Raw genomic sequence first — 23,794 nt, 5'->3', positions numbered from 1 at the left:
CCCTACATATCCTGGGACTGCTCCACCCTCAATTGCATGCTCCCCCACCGCAGCTGTCTGCACCGTGTCTGTCCCCTCTGTGACAACCTCACAGGACAAACTTCCAGCATGCCTGCTGACCACACTGTAAGGTGTTATCATAGCTGACTTGATTGATCTCCTCCCCCTGAGGGGAGAGGGACACAGTATATCACCCACCCCCACACCCCCATCAGTAGGCATGTTAATTATATTAATATCAACAGGGGTGGACAGGACGTTGTATGGAGGGCCAGGCCTTGGGGGTTCAGCGGCCACATAGTGGGACACTAGCCGCCCGAAGTCTCTCCCAAGCAAAACACTTGCGGGAATATTTGGGGTTACTCCCGCACTCCCCTCCTGGCGCCCCAGTCCAAATACACTTGGCACGGGCAGCGGTGTTTCGATGCCTCCAACCCCGGAGACGGAAAGAGTTTTCCAAGGTACCAAATCCTGTGGCGACACCAGCTCAGGCTGCACAAGAGTCATCTCAGTGCCGGTGTCTCACAATCCCATGACCCTGGCCTTGCCTATGGTGACGATCTGCAGGCTGTCAAGGGATCTCCCACCACCCCCACTCACAAAACAGTGGACGGTTTCTGGGACGGGCCCTTCTGGCGCTGGGGACACATGGCTTTGAAGTGTCCCGGCTGTCTGCAGAGATGACACGATCACGCTCCAGCTGAAGTTCTGCCATGAGGGTCTCATAGGTGGCTTTGTCCCCAGCCTTGAGACTGGCCAGGGCAGATTGCATGCATTCATCGGAGCCTGCCTGGGTGGGGGGGATGAGCAGGTGGTGAGTAGCCCAATGTGGGACCGATCGCCGGCGACTGTCTCCTTGTGGAGCCTGGGCTGGACTCCCCCTCTCCTAGAGTGACATCGTCCTCCACCTCCTCCCCACCATCCATAGCATTAGCCACCTCCTTGGTTCTGCCTCTGGTGCCACTGGCCATCCTTGCACTCTATGGTCACTGACAGAGCTGCAACCTGTTGCACCCACACACCTTACAGTATTTGCACTCAGACTGTCTAGTGCTGAGCTCATTTTAAGACCCCAGCAGCAAAAAGCTACCCCTGGCAGTCTTTAGTGTCTGTGAGTATGAATTCCACACTCACACACTAATATCTCAATCCCACCGCTGCCACCACATGTGATGAATGGCACCAGAGAGATCACGCAGAATCCCACCACTGCCACCACATTGAAGGATCCCCACCATGCCTCCCATTTGAAGTCGCTTTTACGTCAGATGGATCACGTGATACGGATCCGCACTTTGCACCAACGAGACGTTCCGCACCCCCTCGGGCACTCGTAAGGTCAGATTGGTACAGTTCTACACAGACACCCCCTGTCCTCACTGATGTGGCGCCACACTCACTCACACCCCTGGCAGGCTGTAGTAGTTATATTCTTGTATATAGGGGCAGTATTATAGTAGTTTTATATTCTTGTACATAGAGCAGTATTATAGTAGTTATATTCTTGTACATAGGGGGCAGTATTATAGTAGTTATATTCTTGTACATAGGGGGCAGTATTATAGTAGTTATATTCTTGTACATAGAGGCAGTATTATAGTAGTTATATTCTTGTACATAGGGGCAGTATTATAGTAGATACCGTATTTTTCGGACTATAAGACGCACTTTTTTCCTCCAAAATTTTGGAGGAAAGTGGGGGGTGTGTCTTATAGTCTGAATACTATATACCTGAATATATTGTGGCTCTGCGTGGTAGGAGGTGTGGGGGAGCGGCAGCGGGGGATCAGCATGGCACAGGAGGCAGCAGCCGCCTGCTGCAGCCTACGCTGTGCCCGCTACTAAAGAAAATGAATATTCCCTGCTCCCCACGCCCATGGGCATGAGGAGCAGGTAATATTCATTTTCCTTGATAGCTGGCACACTGTAGCCACAGCACGGCTCCTGCTGCCGCTCTGCAGTCTGTGTGCCTGCTATTAAAGCACACAGTCCCGGCGTGGGGAGCAGTGACTATTCCAGCACAGCATCTCACACTGTGTGAGGGTGCATGGCAGGGACGCCATGCGAGCCCTGCCATGCGCTGCTCACACTGTGAGAGTCTTGGCAGCAAAGCGGACAGCGCTGAAAGAGAGAGGAGGCGAGTATGATTTTTATTTTTTTTTTGTAGGCAGCGTGATGGGTGATCAAGGGGTGCCATACATGCCAGGATGGGTGATCAAGGGGTGCCATACATGCCAGGATGGGTGATCAAGGGGTGCCATACATGCCAGGATGGGGAGTGGGTGCCATGCATACCATGATGGGGATCAGGGGGGGGGGGGTGCCATGCATACCAGGATGGGGGCTCAAGGGGTGCCATGTATACCAGGATGGGGGCTCAAGGGGTGCCATACATACCAGGATGGATGATCAAGGGGTGCCATACATGCCAGGATGGGTGATCAAGGGGTGCCATACATGCCAGGATGGGTGATCAAGGGGTGCCACACATGCCAGGATGGGTGATCAAGGGGTGCCATACATACCAGGATGGATGATCAAGGGGTGCCATACATGCCAGGATGGGTGATCAAGAGGTGCCACACATACCAAGATGGGTGATCAAGGGGTTCCATACATACCAAGATGGGTGATCAAGGGGTGCCATACATACCATGATGGGGATCAGGGGGGGTGCCATGCATACCAGGATGGGGGAATCAAGGGGTGCCATGCATACTAGGATGGGGATAAGGGGTGCCATGCATACCAGGATGGGGATGAAGGGGGCCATACATACCAGGATGAGTGATCAAGGGGTGCCATGCATACCAGGATGGGGGATCAAAGGACGCCATGCATACCAGGATGGGTGATCAAGGAGTGCCATGCATTCCAGGATGGGGATGAGGGCCACGTATACCAGGAAGGAGGGGCCATACATACCAGGATGGAGGATATTAACAGAATTGGGGGACATTACCCTAATACCAGTGTCAGCAGCAGTCCCCCTCCCCCATAACAGGGCATCATGACCACATTTTTTTGCTTACATTTTTTTTTCCTATTTTCCTCCTCTAAAACCTAGGTGCGTCTTATAGTCCGAAAAATACGGTATATTCTTGTACATAGGGGCAGTATTATAGTACACTGTGTTCCAAATTATTATGCAAATAATATTTTCTCAGATTTTCCCAAATGACCTATATGAATTGCAGTCATTGTAATTTTCCAGTCAAATAACTATTAGAGTACAATTGAAAGGTTTTTGTACAAACTGCCTATGATAACAGTATATTTTTTAAAAAATAAAAAACTCAAACTGCACTCAAAATGCATGTTCCAAATTATTATGCACAGCAGAGTTTTCAACCTTTTCATTTTAATAAAGAACAAAAAAATGGTCATTTTTGAAATTATAAGCATTAGCAGGTTATTACACACTGAAATCAAAGAGTTTTCAACTCAAAACTTTATTCTAGGTGATGTTACATTTGCACATAGGACCCCTTGTTCGAAAGGAGCTTCTGAACTCTCTCGTCCATTGAATTTGTCAGGTTTTGGATGGTTTCTGCTTTAATTGTTTTGCATGAGGACAGAATACCCTCCCAGAGCTGTTGCTTAGATATGAACTGCCTCCCGCCATCATAGACACTCCTTTTGATGATGCTCCAGAGGTTCTGAATGGGGTAGAGGTCAGGGGAGCATGGGGGCCACACCATAAGTTTGTCCCCTTTTATGCCCATAGCAGCCAGAGATGCAGATGCGTTATGTGCAGCATGAGACGGGGCATTATCATGCATGAAATGATCTCGATGGTCCAGATGGATGGAGTGGAGGATGGCTGGTTGATGGACACCCCATGCAAACACGGCTACGGTGCTAACAAGGAGGAGGTGGAGTAATGTTTTGGGCTGGAATCATGGGGAGAGAGATTGTCGGCCCTTTTAGGATCCCTGAAGGGGTAAAGATGAACTCCATAATGTATGTTGAGTTTCTCAAACAGCACTTCCTTCCATGGTTCAAGAAGAAGAACCGTGCATTCCGCAGCAAGATCATTTTCATGCATGATAATGCCCCGTCTCATGCTGCACATAACACATCTGCATCTCTGGCTGATATGGGTATAAAAGGGGACAAACTTATGGTGTGGCCCCCATGCTCCCCTGACCTCAACCCCATTGAGAACCTCTGGAGCATCATCAAAAGGAGTGTCTATGATGGCTGGAGGCAGTTCACATCTAAGCAACAGCTCTGGGAGGGTATTCTGTCCTCATGCAAAACAATTGAAGCAGAAACCATCCAAAACCTGACAAATTCAATGGACGAGAGAGTTCAGAAGCTCCTTTCGAACCAGGGGTCCTATGTGCAAATGTAACATCACCTAGAATAAAGTTTTGAGGTGAAAACTGTTTGATTTCAGTGTGTAATAACCTGCTAATGCTTATAATTTCAAAAATGACAATTTTTTTGTTCTTTATTAAAATGAAAAGGTTGAAAACTCTGCTGTGCATAATAATTTGGAACATGCATTTTGAGTGCAGTTTGAGTTTTTTATTTTTTTTAAAATATCCTGTTATCATAGGCAGTTTGTACAAAAACCTTTCAATTGTACTCGAATAGTTATTTGACTGGAAAATTACAATGACTGCAATTCATATAGGTAATTTGGGAAAATCTGAGAAAATATTTGCATAATAATTTGGAACACAGTGTAGTTATATTCTTGCATATAGGGGGCAGTATTATAGTAGCTATATTCTTGCATATAGGGGGCAGTATTATAGTAGTTTATATTCTTGTACATAGGAGGCAGTATTATAGTAGTTATATTCTTGCATATAGGGGGCAGTATTATAGTAGTTATATTCTTGTACATAGGGGCAGTATTATAGCAGTTATATTCTTGTACATAGGGGCAGTATTATAGCAGTTATATTCTTGTACAAAGGGGGGCAGTATTCTAGTAGTTATATTCTTGTACAAAGGGGGCAGTATTCTAGTAGTTATATTCTTGTACAAAGGGGGCAGCATTGTAGTAGTTATATTCTTGTACAAAGGGGCAGTATTATAGTATATTCTTGCACACAGGGGGCAGTATTGTAGTAGTTATATTCTTATACATATTCATGGCCTTTAATAGCAGGCACGCTGACAGCCAAGATCAACAGGAGCCGCGCTGCAGCTACAGCGCTATTGGGATAATGAATAGTCACTGCCCCCTACGCACGCAGTCCCTGCGTGGGGAGCAGTGACTATTCCGGCACAGAGCGAGACGCAGCTCTGGAGAGAGGAAGTCAGTATGAAAGTTTATTTTTTTTCTGTGCAGCGTGATGGGGATCAGGGTGTGCCAAGCATACCTGGATGAGGGGGGCCATTCATACAGGGATGCGGCATGAGGGGGGCCATACATACCAAGAAGAGGGATGAGGGTGCCATGCATACCAGGATGGTAATGAGGGGTGCCATACATACCAGGATGGGGGATTGGGGTGCCCATGCATATCAGGATGGGGATGAAAGCCACGTATAACAGGAAGGAGAGGGCCATATATACCAGGATGGGGGATATTAACCGAATTGGGGGACATTACCCCTATAACAGTGTCAGCAGCAGACCCCCTCCCCCTTAACAGGTCATTATGACCACATGTTTTGCTTACTTTTTTTTTTTCTATTTTCCTCCTCTAAAACCTTAGGTGCGTCTTATAGTCCGAAAAATACAGTACATTCTTTTCACAGCATTTTCTGCACTTGTAGCCTCAGCTGTTATAGAACATCAGATGAATAACACATGAAGGACGATGTCTGAGAACAACTTCTGCTTTTATTGTGTTATATGGAAGCTGAAATTTTGTACAAAAAAAATAAAACCCTGAAATATATTTATATTTTTTGTTACAAAGAAACCACACCGATCCCGGTGGTTATTAATGTGATCTTTGTCACTTCATGCAAATAATGTACCGATAGCAGTAACTAAATTGACCAAATTAAGTCCATAAAATATCTAATATAAAATTATAAGTGCTCAGTGCAGTATATAACCAGGTATATTCTATGTGTAGAGCCGCAGGTTGCACCCAGGTGTCATTAGTAACAGATCCTCTTTTAAGGTAATGTGGCTTTTCACCAAATTAGTGAAGATTTCCAGGTGATTTTGCTGGTGAGAAAACTAAGATCTGCAGAGAGCAAAGGTGCACGATTCCTTATAGGAGCAAATATACCCCCGATCCTGAACAATTTATTATTCTACATCTGTTTTTAAAAGCATAACTACCCCTCACTAGGCACCACCTTTATAGTGACATACAGAATGAATCTATATAAAGTCACTTTTTACCTTAATCTGGAGTTACCGTAGATCCTGTATTAGCCTTCAGAGCTGCACTCACTATTCTGCTGGTGCTGTCACTGTATACATACATTACATTACATTACTGATCCTGAGTTACTTCCTGTATTATCCTCCAGAGCTGCACTCACTATTCTGCTGGGGGAGTCACTGTGTACATACATTACATTACTGATCCTGAGTTACATCCTGTATTATACTCCAGAGCTGCACTCACTATTCTGCTGGTGGAGTCACTGTGTACATACATTACTGATCCAGAGTTACAACCTGTATTATACTCCAGAGCTGCACTCACTATTCTGCTGCTACACTCACTGTGTACATATATTACATTACTGATCCGGAGTTACATCCTGTATTATACCCCAGAGCTGCACTCACTGTTCTGCTGGTACAGTCACTGTGTACATGTATTACAGATCCTGAGTTACCTCCTGTATTACACTCCAGAGCTGCGCTCACTATTAATAGGAGCTCAGATAATACCTTATCTTTTTGGCAACTTGCTGACTGTTTCCAACAGAAAGCAGCAGAATAGTGTATGCAGCTCTTGAGTGTTATGTACCATTATTGAACCAGTTGTAGAGGGCGTTTTACTGGGTGCCAGTCCTTCCCCTTGTTCCATAGTCACCAGTGAGATCTTTTCTATACTTTCCAGTGTGCAGGAAAGAAGTTTTAGGATCGGAGTCGTCGTCTACTTTGCAGCTTACCCCTGGTGACCCCTCTACTATTATAGGGAATGAAGCTGTGCAGATTTAGGCCATGCAGGGGGGCGAGACGACCAGGGCTAAGCTCGTCCCATAGTCCGCATATCATGGGCACTAACAACTGCAGCAAGTTTTGCAAATCAGGGAAACTGTTGCCACTGAAAGCCGTCAGCTTTATGGCGTCCTCATCCCGTTGTGTCCCAGACAGGCAAAACTGTACAAAACTCCAACTTTATGCTATTTTGCATGCAACACCCCAATCCCATATCGCAAAACTGCGTCCATTAATGGTAAAACATGCAGCGGGCCGGGGCGACTGTTCTCACAAAGGCTTCCTCCAAATACATCAGAAAAGGTTCAACTTTCTAATCCATTTGTGTTTCAATTCCCTGTGACACGCTTGCTGTCAGCGACTGGGAATAGGAAAAAATATAAATCGCTGTTCAGACCATATTTTTACTCTACATTTAGTACATCTACTGGGTGAAAAAGAAAATGGAACAGCAGAGCAGACGGCATTTATCTGGTCTGCACAAATCATAAAAAAAAAACAAATAAAAACACAATTTTTTTCGTATTTGACATGGAAGTCTACGGCCGACAGATGCCACTGACCAGCCGCCGTTATAATTCGTACAGCTGCAGGTTTGTTACAATTTCATCCACTATGAACGATCATCTGAGCATGGACATCAACAGCACAAATCTCTCCTGTCTTAAAGGTTTTCAAGGACATCGCTTATTTTTCCCCTCTGGGCCTGTTGTGCCCGATGCCGCTCATACACCGCTCCTGCCAGTGATATTGCAGCTCCGAGTGACGTCTCTGCCCTTCTGCCTCACGTTGGGGGGGGGGCCGGCTGTCAATCAGCATGACATCGGCACTCACGCCCCATCAGCAGAACGGAAGAGAGAGAGCTGCTCGGTTGACTAGAGGCGAAATGAAGCCGGAAAATCGCCAGCAGGAGCGGGAACGTAGCTGGCTCCTACCTGACTGTAAGTTATTAGTAACATAGGGAAAAATAAGCAAAGTATCAGATAACCCCTTTAATAAATTTCTGTGTAGTGGTTGTGCTCAGGTACTGCAGGCTCAGATCACATTCACTGCGATAGGAGCTAACGCTGTGTTAGGACCCCGTAAGCTGCGTACATCCCGTATGTGCTAACAGCTAATCGGGGGGGATGCCGGGCGTCAGACCCCGACTTATCGGATAGCAATGACTAAATCATTAATGTATGAAGCCTAAACAGCCCCTTATAAAGCTTAAATAATAGTCCAAAACTTTACCTGAACTGATACACTGTAACAAACCCTAATAAAAGGAAAGAGATTTGCGCTGACAGGCTCATCTAGACTAGATACCATTGTAACAAAGCAGCAGCTGTCAGCAGTTATTAGGTCAGGACAGGTTTTCACCCTCTGGCTATAAATGTTTGCATTCAAAAACAGCAAGGTCTAGAAGAAGCAGCATCTGAACACGGACGTTAGCGATGTCATGGTAAAATAAAAGCCGCCTTGCACATGCGTTAACCTGGAACGATGAAGTTTTTTAACCTGTCAAAGCTGCTGCCTCCGCAAAAATATATCTGTAACTCCAAGTTTCTGGACAAGTCCGGGTCTGCGGAGCCGCCTGGAGAGAGGACGCAGGAGTTGGGGCAGCTAGAGCGCAGCAGTGAGTCATGGAAGCCATAGTAGTAGAGTCCTGGAAAGGCACGGACGACGGGCCGGGGGGCACCGCAGTGGGTGGCGTTCTTCTGACTGCAGGTTTTGGGCCAGGATGACGATTTTGGTTTAGAGCAGTATGGACAGGACTGGTCGGGGGGCTGCGGCTCCTCGCTTGCAGCTCCCCCTGGATCGCTATAGGTGAGTGCGGTCAGCACCGAGCCCCAGAGATACAACGCTGTAGCCGTGACGCCTGACTGCCGCTCTACGGACTCCTGTTCTTGGAAGCACGGAGGAAGGATAGCACCGGAAATCTCCTCGGGCGGAACCGTGATGAATAGAGGCACGGAGACCTCTGAAGGCGACTCCATGACAGTGCCGGAGAGAAGCGCAGTGCCGTTAATCTCACCCGTGGCCTTGTGGAGGACGGCAACGGAGGCAAAGAAGGTGGCAACTCCGGTGAGGTACACCAGACTCAGGAGACAGGCCAGCTGCGGGGGAGAAAACACAAATAGAGTCAGCACATAATGCAACGAACAGCAGAGCAGCCCGGGCCCAGAAGCCTCCGCACCTTGGTCACTTGCTGGCAGAAGTCACTGAAGGCTTTCTGCCACAGCTCCTGCTCCAGCAGCACCGCGACGTCCGTGTACGTGAACCAGCCGCGCTTCATCCCCTGCTGCTCCGCCACTCTGCAAAGGACAGAATCTTTATATTGTTTGTTTTTAATAGAAAAAAAAAATCTTTTTGTGTAACAATCCCTTCACAACGTCCACGTCAGGTTCCAGCGTTATACAGCCGGCACCTGCATGTAAGAGCAGTGATCGGAGCAAAACTCCGGTTGCTTCTGGTAGTCCCATAAATGCTGTTCTAAGTGCACCAATTAAGGTGTGTGATCCCCAGTATAGTACAGACCAAAAGTTTGGACACACCTTCTCATTTAAAGATTTTTCTGTATTTTTATGACTATGAAAATTGTACATTCACACTGAAGGCATCAAAACTATGAATTAACACATGTGGAATTATATACTTAACAAAAAAGTGTGAAACAACTGAAAATATGTCTTATATTCTAGGTTCTTCAAAGTAGCCACCTTTTGCTTTGATGACTGCTTTGCACACTCTTGGCATTCTCTTGATGAGCTTCAAGAGGTAGTCACCGGAAATGGTTTTCACTTCACTTGTGCCCTGTCAGGTTTAATAAGTGGGATTTCTTGCATTATAAATGGGGTTGGGACCATCAGTTGTGTTGTGCAGAAGTCTGGTAGATACACAGCTGATAGTCCTACTGAATAGACTTTGAATTTGTATTATGGCAAGAAAAAAAAGCAGCTAAGTAAAGAAAAACGAGTGGCCATCATTACTTTAAGAAATGAAGGTCAGTCAGTCCGAAAAATTGGGAAAACTTTGAATGTGTCCCCAAGTGCTGTTGCAAAAACCATCAAGCGCTACAAAGAAACTGGCTCACATGAGGACCGCCCCAGGAAAGGAAGACCAAGAGTCACCTCTGCTTCTGAGGATAAGTTTATCCGAGTCACCAGCCTCAGAAATCGCAGGTTAACAGCAGCTCAGATTAGAGACCAGGTCAATGCCACACAGAGTTCTAGCAGCAGACACATCTCTACAACAACTGTTAAGAGGAGACTTTGTTCAGCAGGCCTTCATAGTAAAATAGCTGCTAGGAAACCACTGCTAAGGACAGGCAACAAGCAGAAGAGACTTGTTTGGGATAAAGAACACAAGGAATGGACATTAGACCAGTGGAAATCTGTGCTTTGGTCTGATGAGTCCAAATTTGAGATCTTTGGTTCCAACCACCGTGTTTTTGTGCGACGCAGAAAAGGTGAACGGATGGACTCTACATGCCTGGTTCCCACCGTGAAGCATGGAGGAGGAGGTGTGATGGTGTGGGGGTGCTTTGCTGGTGACACTGTTGGGGATTTATTCAAAATTGAAGGCATACTGAACCAGCATGGCTACCACAGCATCTTGCAGCGGCATGCTATTCCATCCGGTTTGCGTTTAGTTGGACCATCATTTATTTTTCAACAGGACAATGACCCCAAACACACCTCCAGGCTGTGTAAGGGCTATTTGACCAAGAGGGAGAGTGATGGGGTGCTACGCCAGATGACCTGGCCTCCACAGTCACCAGACCTGAACCCAATCGAGATGGTTTGGGGTGAGCTGGACCGCAGAGTAAAGGCAAAAGGGCCAACAAGTACTAAGCATCTCTGGGAACTTTCAAGATTGTTGGAAGACCATTTCCGGTGACTACCTCTTGAAGCTCATCAAGAGAATGCCAAGAGTGTGCAAAGCAGTCATCAAAGCAAAAGGTGGCTACTTTGAAGAACCTAGAATATAAGACATATTTTCAGTTGTTTCACACTTTTTTGTTAAGTATATAATTCCACATGTGTTAATTCATAGTTTTGATGCCTTCAGTGTGAATGTACAATTTTCATAGTCATGAAAATACGGAAAAATATTTAAATGAGAAGGTGTGTCCAAACTTTTGGTCTGTACTATATATATATATATATATATATATATATATATATATATATATATATATATATATATATATATATATATATATATATATACACATATATATACATATACACACACATACATATATATATATATCTCTCACATTATCAGATGACAGCAGGTTTGAGTCCACTACAGTCCGTAAATCACATTTTGTCTATTTCCATTGTGGTGTTCTGCTGACAGAGCTGTAGGACGACTTGTAGTTATTAGTGACGCCCTTTTGGGGCACATATAACGCACTGTGCAACATGTGGAATAGACTTTGTACGGGTCGTTATGATTGAAGAGACATACATGTATATACACACTCTTATACTTTTACATGAAGCATTTTGTAATGCAAAAAACCCACCATAATGCATGCACGAGTAGCACTGAGAGGATAATAGAAATCGTCATACGTATAATGAAACCTATGTACTAACTCACCGGCCTTCCAGCCACCGCAGCACCTCAAAGAATTCCCCCGGCTGAGTATAGAGACTCCAATCCTATAGGACAAAGAAAAACAATTGAATAACTGATGGCAACTAATGACAATGGCTGCAAATAAGAAAAAAAAATAATTTCTTGTAGCAAAAGTTTATTTTTATGAAATGGTAAAAGTTCCCGTATCTGAACTTTATTATCCATCCGAATAGGAGACAAAACTCCAAATCTCAAAGCTGTCGAAATTCCAATTTCAAGTTTGACAGCCACCACTAGGGGGAGCTTTGGTAGTTATCGAAGACAGTTCAAGGCTTTGCAGGCAGATGGTAATTAGGACGCTGGACACAATGCTGCTAACGATACAAAATGTAAAGCTCTCGCACAACGGACTTACGATCGCTCGGAGAAAATTCATCTCCAAATTATTCACTGTCTGGACGTCCAGTCTCCCGGCTGCGCCCCACTCGTCATTGAACACTTCTTCCTCCTCACCTTCATCGTACAGATACTTACTGGCCACCATCTATGGTAGAAAAAAAATGTCCAAAATCTCATGAACATTCTCAGCGATGTCTAAGTGAATGGGTGACACTCCTGTGGCCGAACCGCTTAGCCTGGGCCGGTAGGGATGGGCTCATTGCCTGCATTTGGAATGGGGGCGGCCATTCAGCTTCATCAGAAGTTTTGGGGGATTTTCTGAAACTTGGAAAAGATCAGAGAAAGTCCTATAATAAAGAATTAACCATTACTGGAGATGAGCAAAATAGATCAGTAGGAGCCTGGTACAGCCGCCCACAGACTGCCAGGCGGACAGCCGCCCACAGACTGCCAGGCGGACAGCCGCCCACAGACTGCCAGCGTGACATCATGTGTCTCACATCGCAGTGACGACTGCGTAATACCCACAAATCACAGGAGGCGCCGGGGATTTCGCCAGGTAAGAGAAGGTTCTTGAGGCTCCTATCTGGCGGCCAAGGACTACAAACACTGACTCTGAAATAGGGTCCTGTAGATCGATAAACTCATCTCTATTCTCTATTACATCACCCATCACTTCTGCATTCGTCCTTAACGGCACCGGAAGTGATGATGTCCAGTCTGTCAGTCCCACGAACACTACAACCAACCTCTGACCTTGGTGGTCATATGATTGACATAGTTCTGGTCAGTGACTGGTTGCAGCTGTCATGTGACTGATTGGGAGTCTCTGCTGATATCTGGTCAGAGTGGCAGGAGATTAAAGGCGTTGAATTACTCTTTTTCTGCCCTTTGCCCAATTTAAAAAAATAAAAATCCAAGAAATCTCCTTGAATGAAAATTGTGGTTTTCTTGTGCTTAACCGGTTCCCGACCGCCCACTGTAGATAAACGTCGGCGCTTGCCGGGCTCTGTGCAGCGCCGACGTTTAAAAACGGTGGGTGGTCTCGCAGTGCTCAGGACCCCCAGGGTCCTGCAAGCACTGCGATTCCGGTGCAGAGCGTTAGCTCTGACAGGGTACATCATCGGGACCTGATTAGATCAGGTCCCAGTGATGTTAACCCTTTGCTGTCTTCTATATGCTGCGATCTATAGTGATCGTGGCATATAGGAGACAGCAGGAAGAGAGGGGGTCGTCTTACTTACCTCCGAAGACCTCCGTTTCCTTCCAGGACCTGGGGTTGCTATGGCAGCTGGAGGTCACATGACCGCCTCCAGCTCTGCCATATATGGTGTCCTTCCTGTCTGGCTTCAGCCTGTATGTAGCTGATGCCAGACAGGAGACTCTGACTGAAACAGTCAGTGAAGATCTCATATAATGTAATATATGTCTATTACATTACATGAGATCAGTGATCAGAAAAATAAAAATTAATGTCCCATACAGGGACTAAGTAAAAAAAAAAGTTTTTAAACTATTAAAAAAAAAAATCACAAAATAAATAAAAATAAATAAATAAAATATTAAACCAATAAATCCGTATATTATTACAAAACCAAAAAAAGTACACATATTTGGTATCGCCGCGTCCGAAACAACCCGAGCTATAAAGCTATGTGCCCACGTTGCATTTATGAAGCAGAAAATTTCTGCTGCATAAATGCAAGTCCTCTCCCGGAAAAACGCATGCGGAATTCCGCACGCGTTTATCGCGCATTTTTCGCGCGTTTATCACGCGTTTTCCACATGCGGAATTGCCTTGCGTTTTTTATGCATTGGACTAAGGCAATTCTGCTTGCGGAAACGCAAAATTAAATGACATGCTTCGGATTTTTGAACGCGGCATAAACGCTGCGGAAAAATCTGCAGCATGTGCATAGAAGTTGCGGAATCCCATTGGGGACCATGGGGTGCGGATTACCATGCGTTTTTCAAGCGTTTACGCTGCGGAAATTCCGCAGCATATACGCTTGAAAAATGCTACGTGGGCACACAGCCTAAGGCTGTGTGCCCACGTAGCGTTTTTCAAGCGTATATGCTGCGGAATTTCCGCAGCGTAAACGCTTGAAAAACGCATGTATATCCGCACCCCATGGTCCCCAATGGCATTCCGCAATGTCAATGCCCATGCTGCGGATTTTTCCGCAGCATATATGCTGCGGTCAAAAATCCGCAGCATGTTCATTAATTTTGCGGAAGCGCAGCGGAATCAATGTGCGGATGGTACCCAAGTCTGGATGAGAGGAGACTCTCATCCAGACCTGGGTACCAAAGAACCTGTAAAAAAAAGAATAAAATAAAGTTTATACTTATCTTCCGATGTTTTCCCTCCGTCGCGCTGTTGTCTGAAGGACCTGCCACGTCATTGAGTCATGTGACCCACCACATGACTCAATGACGTCACCGCAGGTCCTGCACACAACAGCGTGAGCCGCTCAAGACTCCGGACGGGGCAGAGGATGCATCAGAAGGTGAGTATAAAGTTTATTTTTTTATTTTTTACCATTCTGAACAAGTTGTCAAGCACTTTTCCAAGTGATGCTTGGAGAAGTGCTTGATAACCCGCATGCGGAAATGCATGCAAAGACGCCCCACAAACGCTTCTACCTGGCGGGAAAACCGCATGTAATATCCGCATGCGATTTTTCCGCCAGGGAGAAGCGTAAAAAATATGCTTCAGGTCCGCAACGTGGGCACATAGCCCAAAACTGTCACACTAATTAACTCCTTCTGTGCACACCGTAATAAAAATAAATAAAAAACGGAGCAAAACAATATGCTTTTTCATCATATCGCCAAACAAAAAGTGGAAAAAAATGCGATCAAAAAGCAGAATAGAAATAAAAATGGTACCACTGAAAACGTCATCTTGTTCCGCAAAAAAAAGCCGCCATACAGCTCCATGAGCCGAAAAATAAAAAAGTTATAGCGCTCAGAATAAAGCAATGCAAAAAAAATATTTTTTTTTCTATAAAATTGTTTTACTGTGTAAAAGCGCCAAAACATAAAAAAATACAGTAAGTGCAGTATCACTGTAAACGTACTGACCCGAAGAATAACGCTGCCTGATCACTTTTACGACACGCAAAACGGCATAAAAAAAAAACTCAAAAAACAATTCCTGAAGTGTTTGTTTTTGTTAACTTTACCTCCCAAAAAACGGAATAGAAAGCGATCAAAAAATGTCACGTACCCAAAAATGGTTCCAATACAAATGTCAACTCGTCCCGCAAGAAACAAGCCGTCACATGACTATCGGCCGAAATCTGGAAAAATTATAGCTCTCAAAATATGGTGATGCAAAAACTAGATTTTGCAAAAAAAGCGTCTTTTAGTGTGTGACAGCTGTCAGTCATAAAAACCCGATATAAATCTGGTATCTCTGTAATCGCACCGACCCGAAGAATAAAGTAATCTAATCAGTTATATCACACTAGGAACGGCATAAAAAATAAATAAAACCAATTCTTCACCTGCTACTGATTTGTTTATTATGTCTCCCAAAGATCCCAGTAAGGCTCTGCTCACATTTATCCTGTGCTCTGCGCTGAGCACTTACACCAGAGTTTCCGTGTAAATCTCTGAAATACGTGATTCAGCCACAACCCATGAGGGAAGATTCCCTGTAATGAGGCAGATATAGGCCACTGTGGACGCCGTCTAGCCTGGGATCCCACGGTGTCATTTGTTTTAGGCGTGCATAAAAGTGCGGTTGGCCACAGTTTTGTGCACTTCTGAAAAAAAGGACACCACTAAACAGAGGCCAGACGGAGTCCAGAGTAACTCTGCTGCCTCATTATAGTGAATGGATCCCGCAGGGGTTTCATCTGAATTACATCACTTGGAAATTTAGATGGAAACCCCGATGTAAGTGCTCAGCCTAGAGCGCCGGATAAATGTTACGTAAAATGTTCCCAATAAAAGCTTCAACTCAGTCCTCAAAAAAAGCAAGTCCCCACTCAGGTCCATCATCTGTTAAAAATATAAGGGACTTCCAAGTTACTGGTAGCAGAAAGGCTCTGGAAAAGAAAAATAGTCCTTGCCCCCCAAAAGAAATTCAGAAAATTTTGTGCTCCCAAATCCAAATGCCTATTCTACAATAATTTGTTCTCCAATTGTCAAATAGCGCTCCGTCCCCCCCAGATCTCGCTGTATAGCTAAGCTGTACGATACAGCCACATATGGGGTATTGACACTTTTAGAAGAAATTGTGTGACACATTTCAGCACCATTTTTACCCATTGCCCTGTGTGAAAATGTAAAATCTGAGGGTAAAACATTTTTTTGTGGCAAAAATATAATTATGCTTTTTTCACTGCCCAATGGTATAAATTTAAAAATTAAAAAATACTCACTACTTCCCTAGATGAATTCCTTGAGAGGTGTAGTTTACAAAATGGGGTCACTTGTGGGGGTTTCTGCTGTCTCGGCATGTCAGCGACTCTTCAAATGTGACATGGTGTCTGCAACCTATCCCAGCCAACATAGCGCTCCTTTCTCTTCCGAACCCTGCCGTACACCAAAGCAGTGGTTTTCCCCCACATATGGGGTATCGGCGTACTCAGGAGAAATTGTACAACAAATTTCATGGTGCAATTTATCCTATTACCCTTATGATAATGCAAAATTAGGGAATGAAAAACATTTTTTATGGGAAAAATGTGAAAATTTTATTTTTACGGCTCAATATTATAAACTTCTGTGAAGCAGCTGGGGGTGCAAGGTGCTCACCACACATCTAGATAAGTTCCCTAAGGGGTCTAGTTTCCAAAATGGTGGCACTTGTGGGGGGTTTCCACTGTTTAGGCACATTAGGGGCTCCCCAAATGTGACACGGCGTCCGCTAATTATTCAAACAAATTTTACATTCAAAAAGTCAAATGGCGCTCCTTCCCTTCCGAACCCTGCCGTGCGCCCAAACAGTGGTTTGCCTCCACATATGGGGTATCAGCGTGTTCAGGAGAAATTGCACAACAAACTTCATGGTGCAATTTATCCTATTACCCTTATGATAATGCAAAATTAAGGGATGAAAAACGGTTTTGTGGGAAAAATGTGAAAATTTTATTTTTACAGCTCAATATTATAAACTTCTGTGAAGCAGCTGGGGGTGCAAGGTGCTCACCACACATCTAGATAAGTTCCCTAAGGGGCCTAGTTTCCAAAATGGTGTCACTTGTGGGGGGTTTCCACTGTTTAGGCACATCAGGAGCTCTCCAAACGCAACATAGCGTCTGCTAATTATTCAGACAAATTTTACATTCAAAAAGTCTAATGGCGCTCCTTCCCTTCCGAACCCTGCCGTGCGCCCAAACAGTGGTTTTCCCTCACATATGGGGTATCAGCACGCTCAAGAGAAATTGCACAAAAAAATTTGGGGTCCATTTTTTCATGTTACCCCTGTGAAAATAAAAAAAACTGGGTCTAAAGTAACATTTTTGTGAAAAAAGTTAAATGTTAATTTTTTTCTTCCACATTCCAAAAATTCCTGTGAAGCACCTGAAGGGTTAATAAAGTTCTTGAATGTGGTTTTGAGCACCTTGAGGGGTGCAGTTTTTAGAATGGTGTCACTTTTGGGTATTTTCTGTCATAAAGACCCCTCAAAGTGACTTCAAATGTGATGTGGTCCCTAAAAAAATGTTTTTGTAAATTTTGTTGGAAAAATGAGAAATCGCTGGTCAACTTTTAACCCTTATAGCTCCCTAACAAAAAAAAATTTGGGTTCCAAAATTGTGCTGATGTAAAGTAGACATGTGGGAAATGTTATTTATTAACTATTTTGTGTGACATATCTCTCTGATTTAAGGGCATGAAAATTCAAAGTTTGAAAATTGCCAAATTTTCAAAATTTTCGCCAAATTTCCGATTTTTTCACAAATAAACACAAGTTATATCGAAGAAATTTTACCACTATCATGAAGTACAATATGTCACGAAAAAACAGTCTCAGAATCAGGGGAATACGTTGAAGCGTTCCAGAGTAATTGCCTCATAAACTGGCAGTGGTCAGAATTGAAAAAATTGGCCCGGTCACGAAGGCAAAAACAGGCTCTGGCGCGAAGTTGTTAAAGGGGTTATCCACTACTTGATGGCCTATCCTTAGAATATCACATTAGCGGGGTCTGGTACCTGGCGCCCCTCAGTGATCTTGTAGCCAGAAGTGCACAAAGCTAAGCCACCACAGCGCTGTGCAGTGGCCGCTCCCAGGTACTGCAGATCTGAGCTTCAGCACCCCGGCACAGCCATTTCCTCGTGTACAGAGCAATGGTGTCTTGGCTCCGTGCACTGTATACATCCGGCAGTCACATCTCTATATTCCAGCGGATCGGCCTGTGTCATATTGGAATACAGGCATTTGTAATGGCACATATAGGAATGTCCCAATGGGAAATACAGTCAGACCACCCTAGGGTCTTTCAATGGACGCTGTGCTGTGTCCTTACATGGAAACAGTCTCGATAGCACTATCAAAAGCTTATTGAAAGCTGTGGAAGGGTTAAACGCCAGAGCAGCAACGTCCCTGTATATTACAGGCGCAGATCTGCCATGTCCATGTGATCAGTGTGATTAATGCGCTCGCCACGATGGGAGACATTAGTCGGCACAGTTGCAACACACCCCGGATCACACGGACGATCCGTCCCCCCGGGGACTGCAGATCAACAAACTGGAAAAACCGGCCCCGCAGCCGATGAAACCCGGAGGACAAGTGGTGTGACTGCTGAGACTCCCATCACTCACCATGGATATGAGGAACAGGTCGGAGGAGGAGATCTGCTGCAGGTACTCGGGGTTCCGGTGTCGCAGCCTCTCTATGTAAACCAAGGCCAACATCATGGAGCACGGAGAGATGCAGGCCTCCCTAGAGAAAAAGACACTAGTCAGCACCACAGTCCTCTACAATCACATCACGTTAAGAGCCATTGACCGATGCACAAGTACAAATCCGAGGGGGTCCCATAGCCGAGACACACCCCAGTAGGTCATAAAGCAAGGGTCCGCAAGAGGAGGCCACTGCATGGTAAGGGATGGAGCGTGTACAGTCATTCTCCCGTGCCATGTTTAGGGGTCTCAGGGCTCATTCCCCCACAAATCCCATGGTGGCTCCTCAATATTGTGCACTGGTGAGGGTCCGGCTCCTGAGTGGTTAGTAAGACATGAGAGAGTGAACACTATTGGAAGAAATTTGTCTGCAGGATCAGACTACACAGGGTTTGTTTGTAGTCTGTAACCATGGAGACATATAGGTCTGCACAAGAGATGTGGACATAAAACGGTAGGAGATCCCCAACGGTCATTAAGCATTTTGACAGCTGAGGGGATAACATTTTCAGATGACCTGACTGACGACTAGTGTCCACCACAGCCAGGTCTGCTTTCTGTGAGGTCCTGTAAACCCACGGCCAGCAGCCATTCATATAAATCTATAATATGCCTGGGACCCTCAGGAGAGTGGGGGGCGCCGTCAGTAATTCACTTACTGGCTGCTTCTCCCAATGAAGAGAGGGCAGCAGTTGCCACCAGTTCTCCCCACTGCAGTCTATGGGAACTGCAGAAAGAGCTGAGCGAGCAGTACTAGACTCTTCCCGTAAGTCCCATAAACACCTTTCCATTCATTTCCAGGGGAAGTGTCCCAGGAGCTGTTTTTCAGCACAACTTTAGACCGCGTGTGGCTGGTAATACTGAGGGCAGCCTGCGTGGCCTAAACCTGACCCCGTGGCTGCAGCATCTCTGAACTTGTCTCCCATCGAGCACATCGGGGGAGTCAGTGGTCCGTGATTATACAGGCACTGCCAGCAGCAGATCTTGATGATTTGCCAAGTGCATTCAGCGGCAGAACCTTCCTCAGATGACCATTATTAACCTCAGTGATGGCAACCGGGGCTGGAGGTGCCGGGATTTCTGCACGAGGCTCAGACTTCAGACTGAATAATCCAGATGTTCTGTTTCCATCATTTACAGATCAGTAATGTCTCCATCAGCTGATTTCCATCATCCACAACTTTTCCTTTTCGTGTTATAATCCCAGTGCTTAGGCGTGTGTATACATAAATACAATTGTTATTACGGCCCGACCTCATGTGACATAACGTCTGCTCCACCAGCACTCATATGAAAGCTACTACTGAAGGCAACACCTAAGAGAAATGAAGAATGCTAGGAGTTGTAATTTTACAGCAGCACAGAAGAAACAGGCTGCGGCTCTAGAGCGTAAGCTCCGGGGAGCAGGCTGCGGCTCTAGAGCGTAAGCTCCGGGGAGCAGGCTGCGGCTCTAGAGCGTAAGCTCCGGGGAGCAGGCTCGTCTGTCCTTTCAGGCTATGGACAGTTTTTGCAATCATCTTTTGCTGCAGGATGCATATAGAGCCGGCACACACCTGGACACGTGAGATGCGTATTTCTTCTGCAGGCGGCGAATGGGGCTGGGCGCAGCTTTCTGTAGCAGCTCCACAGCGATATCTGAAAGAAAAGGGATAATTAAAATGAGAAGGGAGAGACCCCCGGGGACGAGGTGTCAGATAACAAAGGAATGTAGTCTGAATATGGACAGACGGGAGCGAGGAGCAGGCACCGGCACTGTGCAGGCAGGAGTGAGGAGCGGGCACCGTGCAGGGAAACTCCTGTACACAATGTGCCACCTACATTCAGCATCACCACCAATTATCCTTGGAAAGGGGTGTATACTTTTGCATAATTTTTCTTCATTTACTCCATTAAAAAATCTATTGTTTTGTGCCTACAGCAGGACTATAAGGTTAAGATCCCACGTAGCGTTTTTGTTTTACGGTTGCGAAAACGCTTTTAAAACAGTCTGCCATGCAAAGCAATGTGAATTCGGATGTGCTGGGCACATGATACGCTAATTAGCGAGTCGAATTCGCATTGCGTTGCAAAACGCAGCATGACCATTTCTACCGCGATTACGCTGCAAATTCGCGGCCATTGAGGAACATTTAAACGCAGCAATTCCACAGGTATATGTGGATTTGCTGCGTTTCAATTTAATTCAATGGCTGCGACTTTGCAGCATAATCGCGGTGCGTGTGGTACCCAGGATGAAGAGGAGACTACCACGCGGTGAAAAAAAGAAATAAAGTTAAAAATAAACAAAACCTGTATATTCACCTCTCCGGCGGCCCCCGATCTGCTCCCGGCCACGTCCTCTCTCCTTGGCGTCCCGCGGTGTACTGTCAGGACCTGCGGTGACGTCATTCAGTCACCTGATGGTCATGCGACCGCTGACTTTGGCGGTCAGGTGATGGTCGCGTGACCATCAGCTGACTAAATGACATCACCGCAGGTCCTGATAGTACACCGCGGGACGCCGAGGAGAGTGGACGCCGCCGGGAGCAGACTGGAGGAGACAGGAGAGGTGAGTATACTTGTCAAACACTTTTTCAAGTGATCATCAAAATCACTTGGAAAACTGCTTGAAAAAACGCATGCGAAAACGCTTCTCTCTGGCAGAAAAAAAGCATGTAAATCTGCATGCATTTTTTTCTGCCAGAGAGAGGCAAAAACACTCTGCATCAAATCTGCTACGTGGGCACATAGCCTAACACCATCTCTAAGCCTGAGTAGAGGCCGCACTCACCGGCCACAGGACTGGACAGGTTCTCCATGGGACAATCCGCCTCCCAGCCATAGTACAGGCGTTTTCGGACGCGCTCGCTCAGCTGGGGGTGTCCAGGTAGAAACTGAAGCAAAAAGCAAAAGGATTGACTTAAAAATGAAACAGTAACGGCAACAAACCTTTGAATCATGGTAGAAAAAGCCACGAGTCATAATAATTATATTCAGTTGTTTCCTTCAGCCACATTGGCCCCCAGGTCTATAACATCCGGCTCCTCACCCTTCCCGATGCATAAACACTCAGCCACATAAATGACACCCCCAGGTGAATAACCACAGGCCCAGTCATTGCCCTCCTTTGTATAACATCCTATAACCTCTGTCCCCCCGCCATGCCGTCCGCCTTTACTACCATGTGACAGAGCGGCCGGTGGTGCGGAGCTCCCTGATACAGCGCAGTCCTGTACGATGAGCCACCGGGGTAACAAGTCCGTCCATGACATTTCTTCCTCCTGATTCTTCCCCCATCACCTGTGAGTGATATTACTGAGAAATGGAAGGAACCGCAGCAACTCAGCCACAAAGTGGAGACCCCGTAACGTTACAGAGTGGGGGGGCCGAGTGCTGAGGAGCAGAGGGCAGAAAAGTCCTCACTGCTCTGTTGACCCCATAAGTGCAGAGTCCAGACCTCCTCTGGTATCAGCACAAACACTGCGCCCCCGCTGGAAGCTTCATGGCCGAGCAGCTGCATGCAGCCGTACATCACCAAGCACAATGCCGAGCGTCGGATGGAGTGGTGTAAAGCCGCCAACACTGGACTGGAGGAGACGTGTTCTGTGCAGTGACGGATCGCACTTCTCTATCTGCGTCTGATGGAGGGGTCTAGGTTTGGTGATTCCAGGAGGACGTTACCCCCTGACTGCATTGTGCCCCTGTACAGATGGTGGAGGAGGATAGTGCTATGGGCTGTTATCAGGGGGCGGCCTCCTCGGTTCCCCATACAGACATGGCTCTTCTCCCTCCTCATCTCCCTGGTTACACGTCTGTGCGGGGCTCTGACCTCTGACCACACAGCTGTGTACTCGTCTATTGGAGGCAGCCGGTCACGTGACAGCCGCCATATTTGTGACCACCCAGCTTTCCCGGGGACTAACACAAAAGAAAAAAAAACTTTATATGAAGTTGTCAGGAGACAATGGTTCCTGTTCACCACTGTCCTGTCGTCATCCATCACCCTCCTGACACCGGGGTCTCCTCACTCACCGGGAACTCCATGAAGTCGTGTGAGGGTAGCTGGAAGCGGCCGCTCTCCTCCCGGGGGTGAGGACCGCACAGGCGGCCGGACGTTCTGCGCTCCATGGTGACTGCTGGGTTACGGTCAGGCCGGTGCTGTCACAGCCGCTGATCCGCGTCCGCTCGAGGCCGCTCCTGCTGCGGCGCTTCCGGGAGACGAGGAAGGGGCGGGGTCCGGCGCGATGACGTCACGTGTTTACATGATGGAGCCCCGCCTCTGAACGTGCAGAGAGAGAGAGAGAGAGAGGGCGGAGCTTAAAAGGAGGAGAAGAGGCTGCGGCCGGGTGATCAGCAAACATGGCGGAGGAGCCGCTGCCAGTACGGTTGCATCTAGTTTGGAGTAGATTATTTGTGGTCCTCAAACAATCAGCTCCATTCTAGCTGATTCACCATTGAGCCGTCTAGTTTGGAGGTGATTTTTTGAGGCCTCATTTTATCAGCTCCACTCTAGGCGGCTCACCACTGAAGTGACTGGATCGGGGGGATATTTTGGGGTCCTCATTCCAGCATCTCCGCTCTAGCTGATCACTGGTGAGGTGACTGGATCGGAGTTGATCTTTGATGATCTCTCTGCAGCTTCTCCATTCTAGACAGTTCAGTTTCTACAGTGATGTTTCTCAAAAAATCCCCTCCAGTGTCCAGGATGGAGCAGATTCCCGGACCCTCATAGCCTGCAATGTAGTGGAATTGGAATGTACACACATTGTAGATATAGATCAGCCTTATAATTCTAATGATTTCATGTTTTTATTTTTTAAGTACTTGCTCAAACTGTTATATTTATTATGTGTTTCCAAAGGGCAAAATTTTAATTTTTTCATGATT

At 46.2% G+C, this 23,794-nt stretch overlaps 2 protein-coding genes across 3 annotated transcripts in view; one reads left to right on the top strand and one right to left on the bottom strand.

Annotated features, from left to right (window-relative positions):
• Positions 1–5,786: 5,786 nt before the first annotated feature.
• CNPPD1 (cyclin Pas1/PHO80 domain containing 1) lies at positions 5,787–23,169 on the bottom strand. Its single transcript, XM_073647363.1, has 8 exons — positions 22,940–23,169; positions 21,699–21,801; positions 20,482–20,563; positions 18,848–18,968; positions 12,084–12,212; positions 11,690–11,751; positions 9,276–9,393; positions 5,787–9,195 (listed from the first exon to the last, which is right to left on the bottom strand). Exons 1-8 carry the CDS (start codon positions 23,033–23,035, stop codon positions 8,569–8,571), a joined length of 1,338 nt encoding a protein of 445 aa, XP_073503464.1. The 5' UTR covers positions 23,036–23,169; the 3' UTR covers positions 5,787–8,568.
• LOC141161878 (microtubule-associated serine/threonine-protein kinase 4-like) overlaps positions 22,874–23,794 on the top strand; it is a 28,182-nt gene continuing 27,261 nt past the window's right edge. Inside the window, exon 1 of one of the 2 annotated variants that reach the window (XM_073647361.1) lies at positions 22,874–23,287. In XM_073647361.1, the coding sequence (XP_073503462.1) occupies positions 23,267–23,287 (21 nt within the window). In that variant the 5' untranslated portion in view covers positions 22,874–23,266. Of the gene's footprint in view, positions 23,501–23,794 lie in introns of both variants that reach the window. The other variant, XM_073647362.1, reaches the window with a different exon arrangement.

This window comes from Phyllobates terribilis, unplaced genomic scaffold (assembly GCF_046119375.1).
Source record: "Phyllobates terribilis strain yellow unplaced genomic scaffold, ASM4611937v1 Scaffold_9__5_contigs__length_417890890, whole genome shotgun sequence".
In the NCBI taxonomy this organism is placed as follows: Eukaryota; Metazoa; Chordata; class Amphibia; order Anura; family Dendrobatidae; genus Phyllobates; species Phyllobates terribilis.
This window is presented reverse-complemented; position numbering and strand designations above follow the sequence as displayed.

Bases quoted from the DNA above. Each gene is read 5' to 3' on its own strand.
- CNPPD1 (XM_073647363.1), bottom strand. From the start codon at position 23,035: ATGGAGCGCAGAACGTCCGGCCGCCTGTGCGGTCCTCACCCCCGGGAG. The intron at 11,752-12,083 runs GTAAGTCCGTTG...TTTGTCCTATAG, and splicing joins TGAATTTTCTCCGAGCGATC to GATTGGAGTCTCTATACTCA. The intron at 9,196-9,275 runs GTGCGGAGGCTT...TCTCCCCCGCAG, and splicing joins TCTGCCAGCAAGTGACCAAG to CTGGCCTGTCTCCTGAGTCT.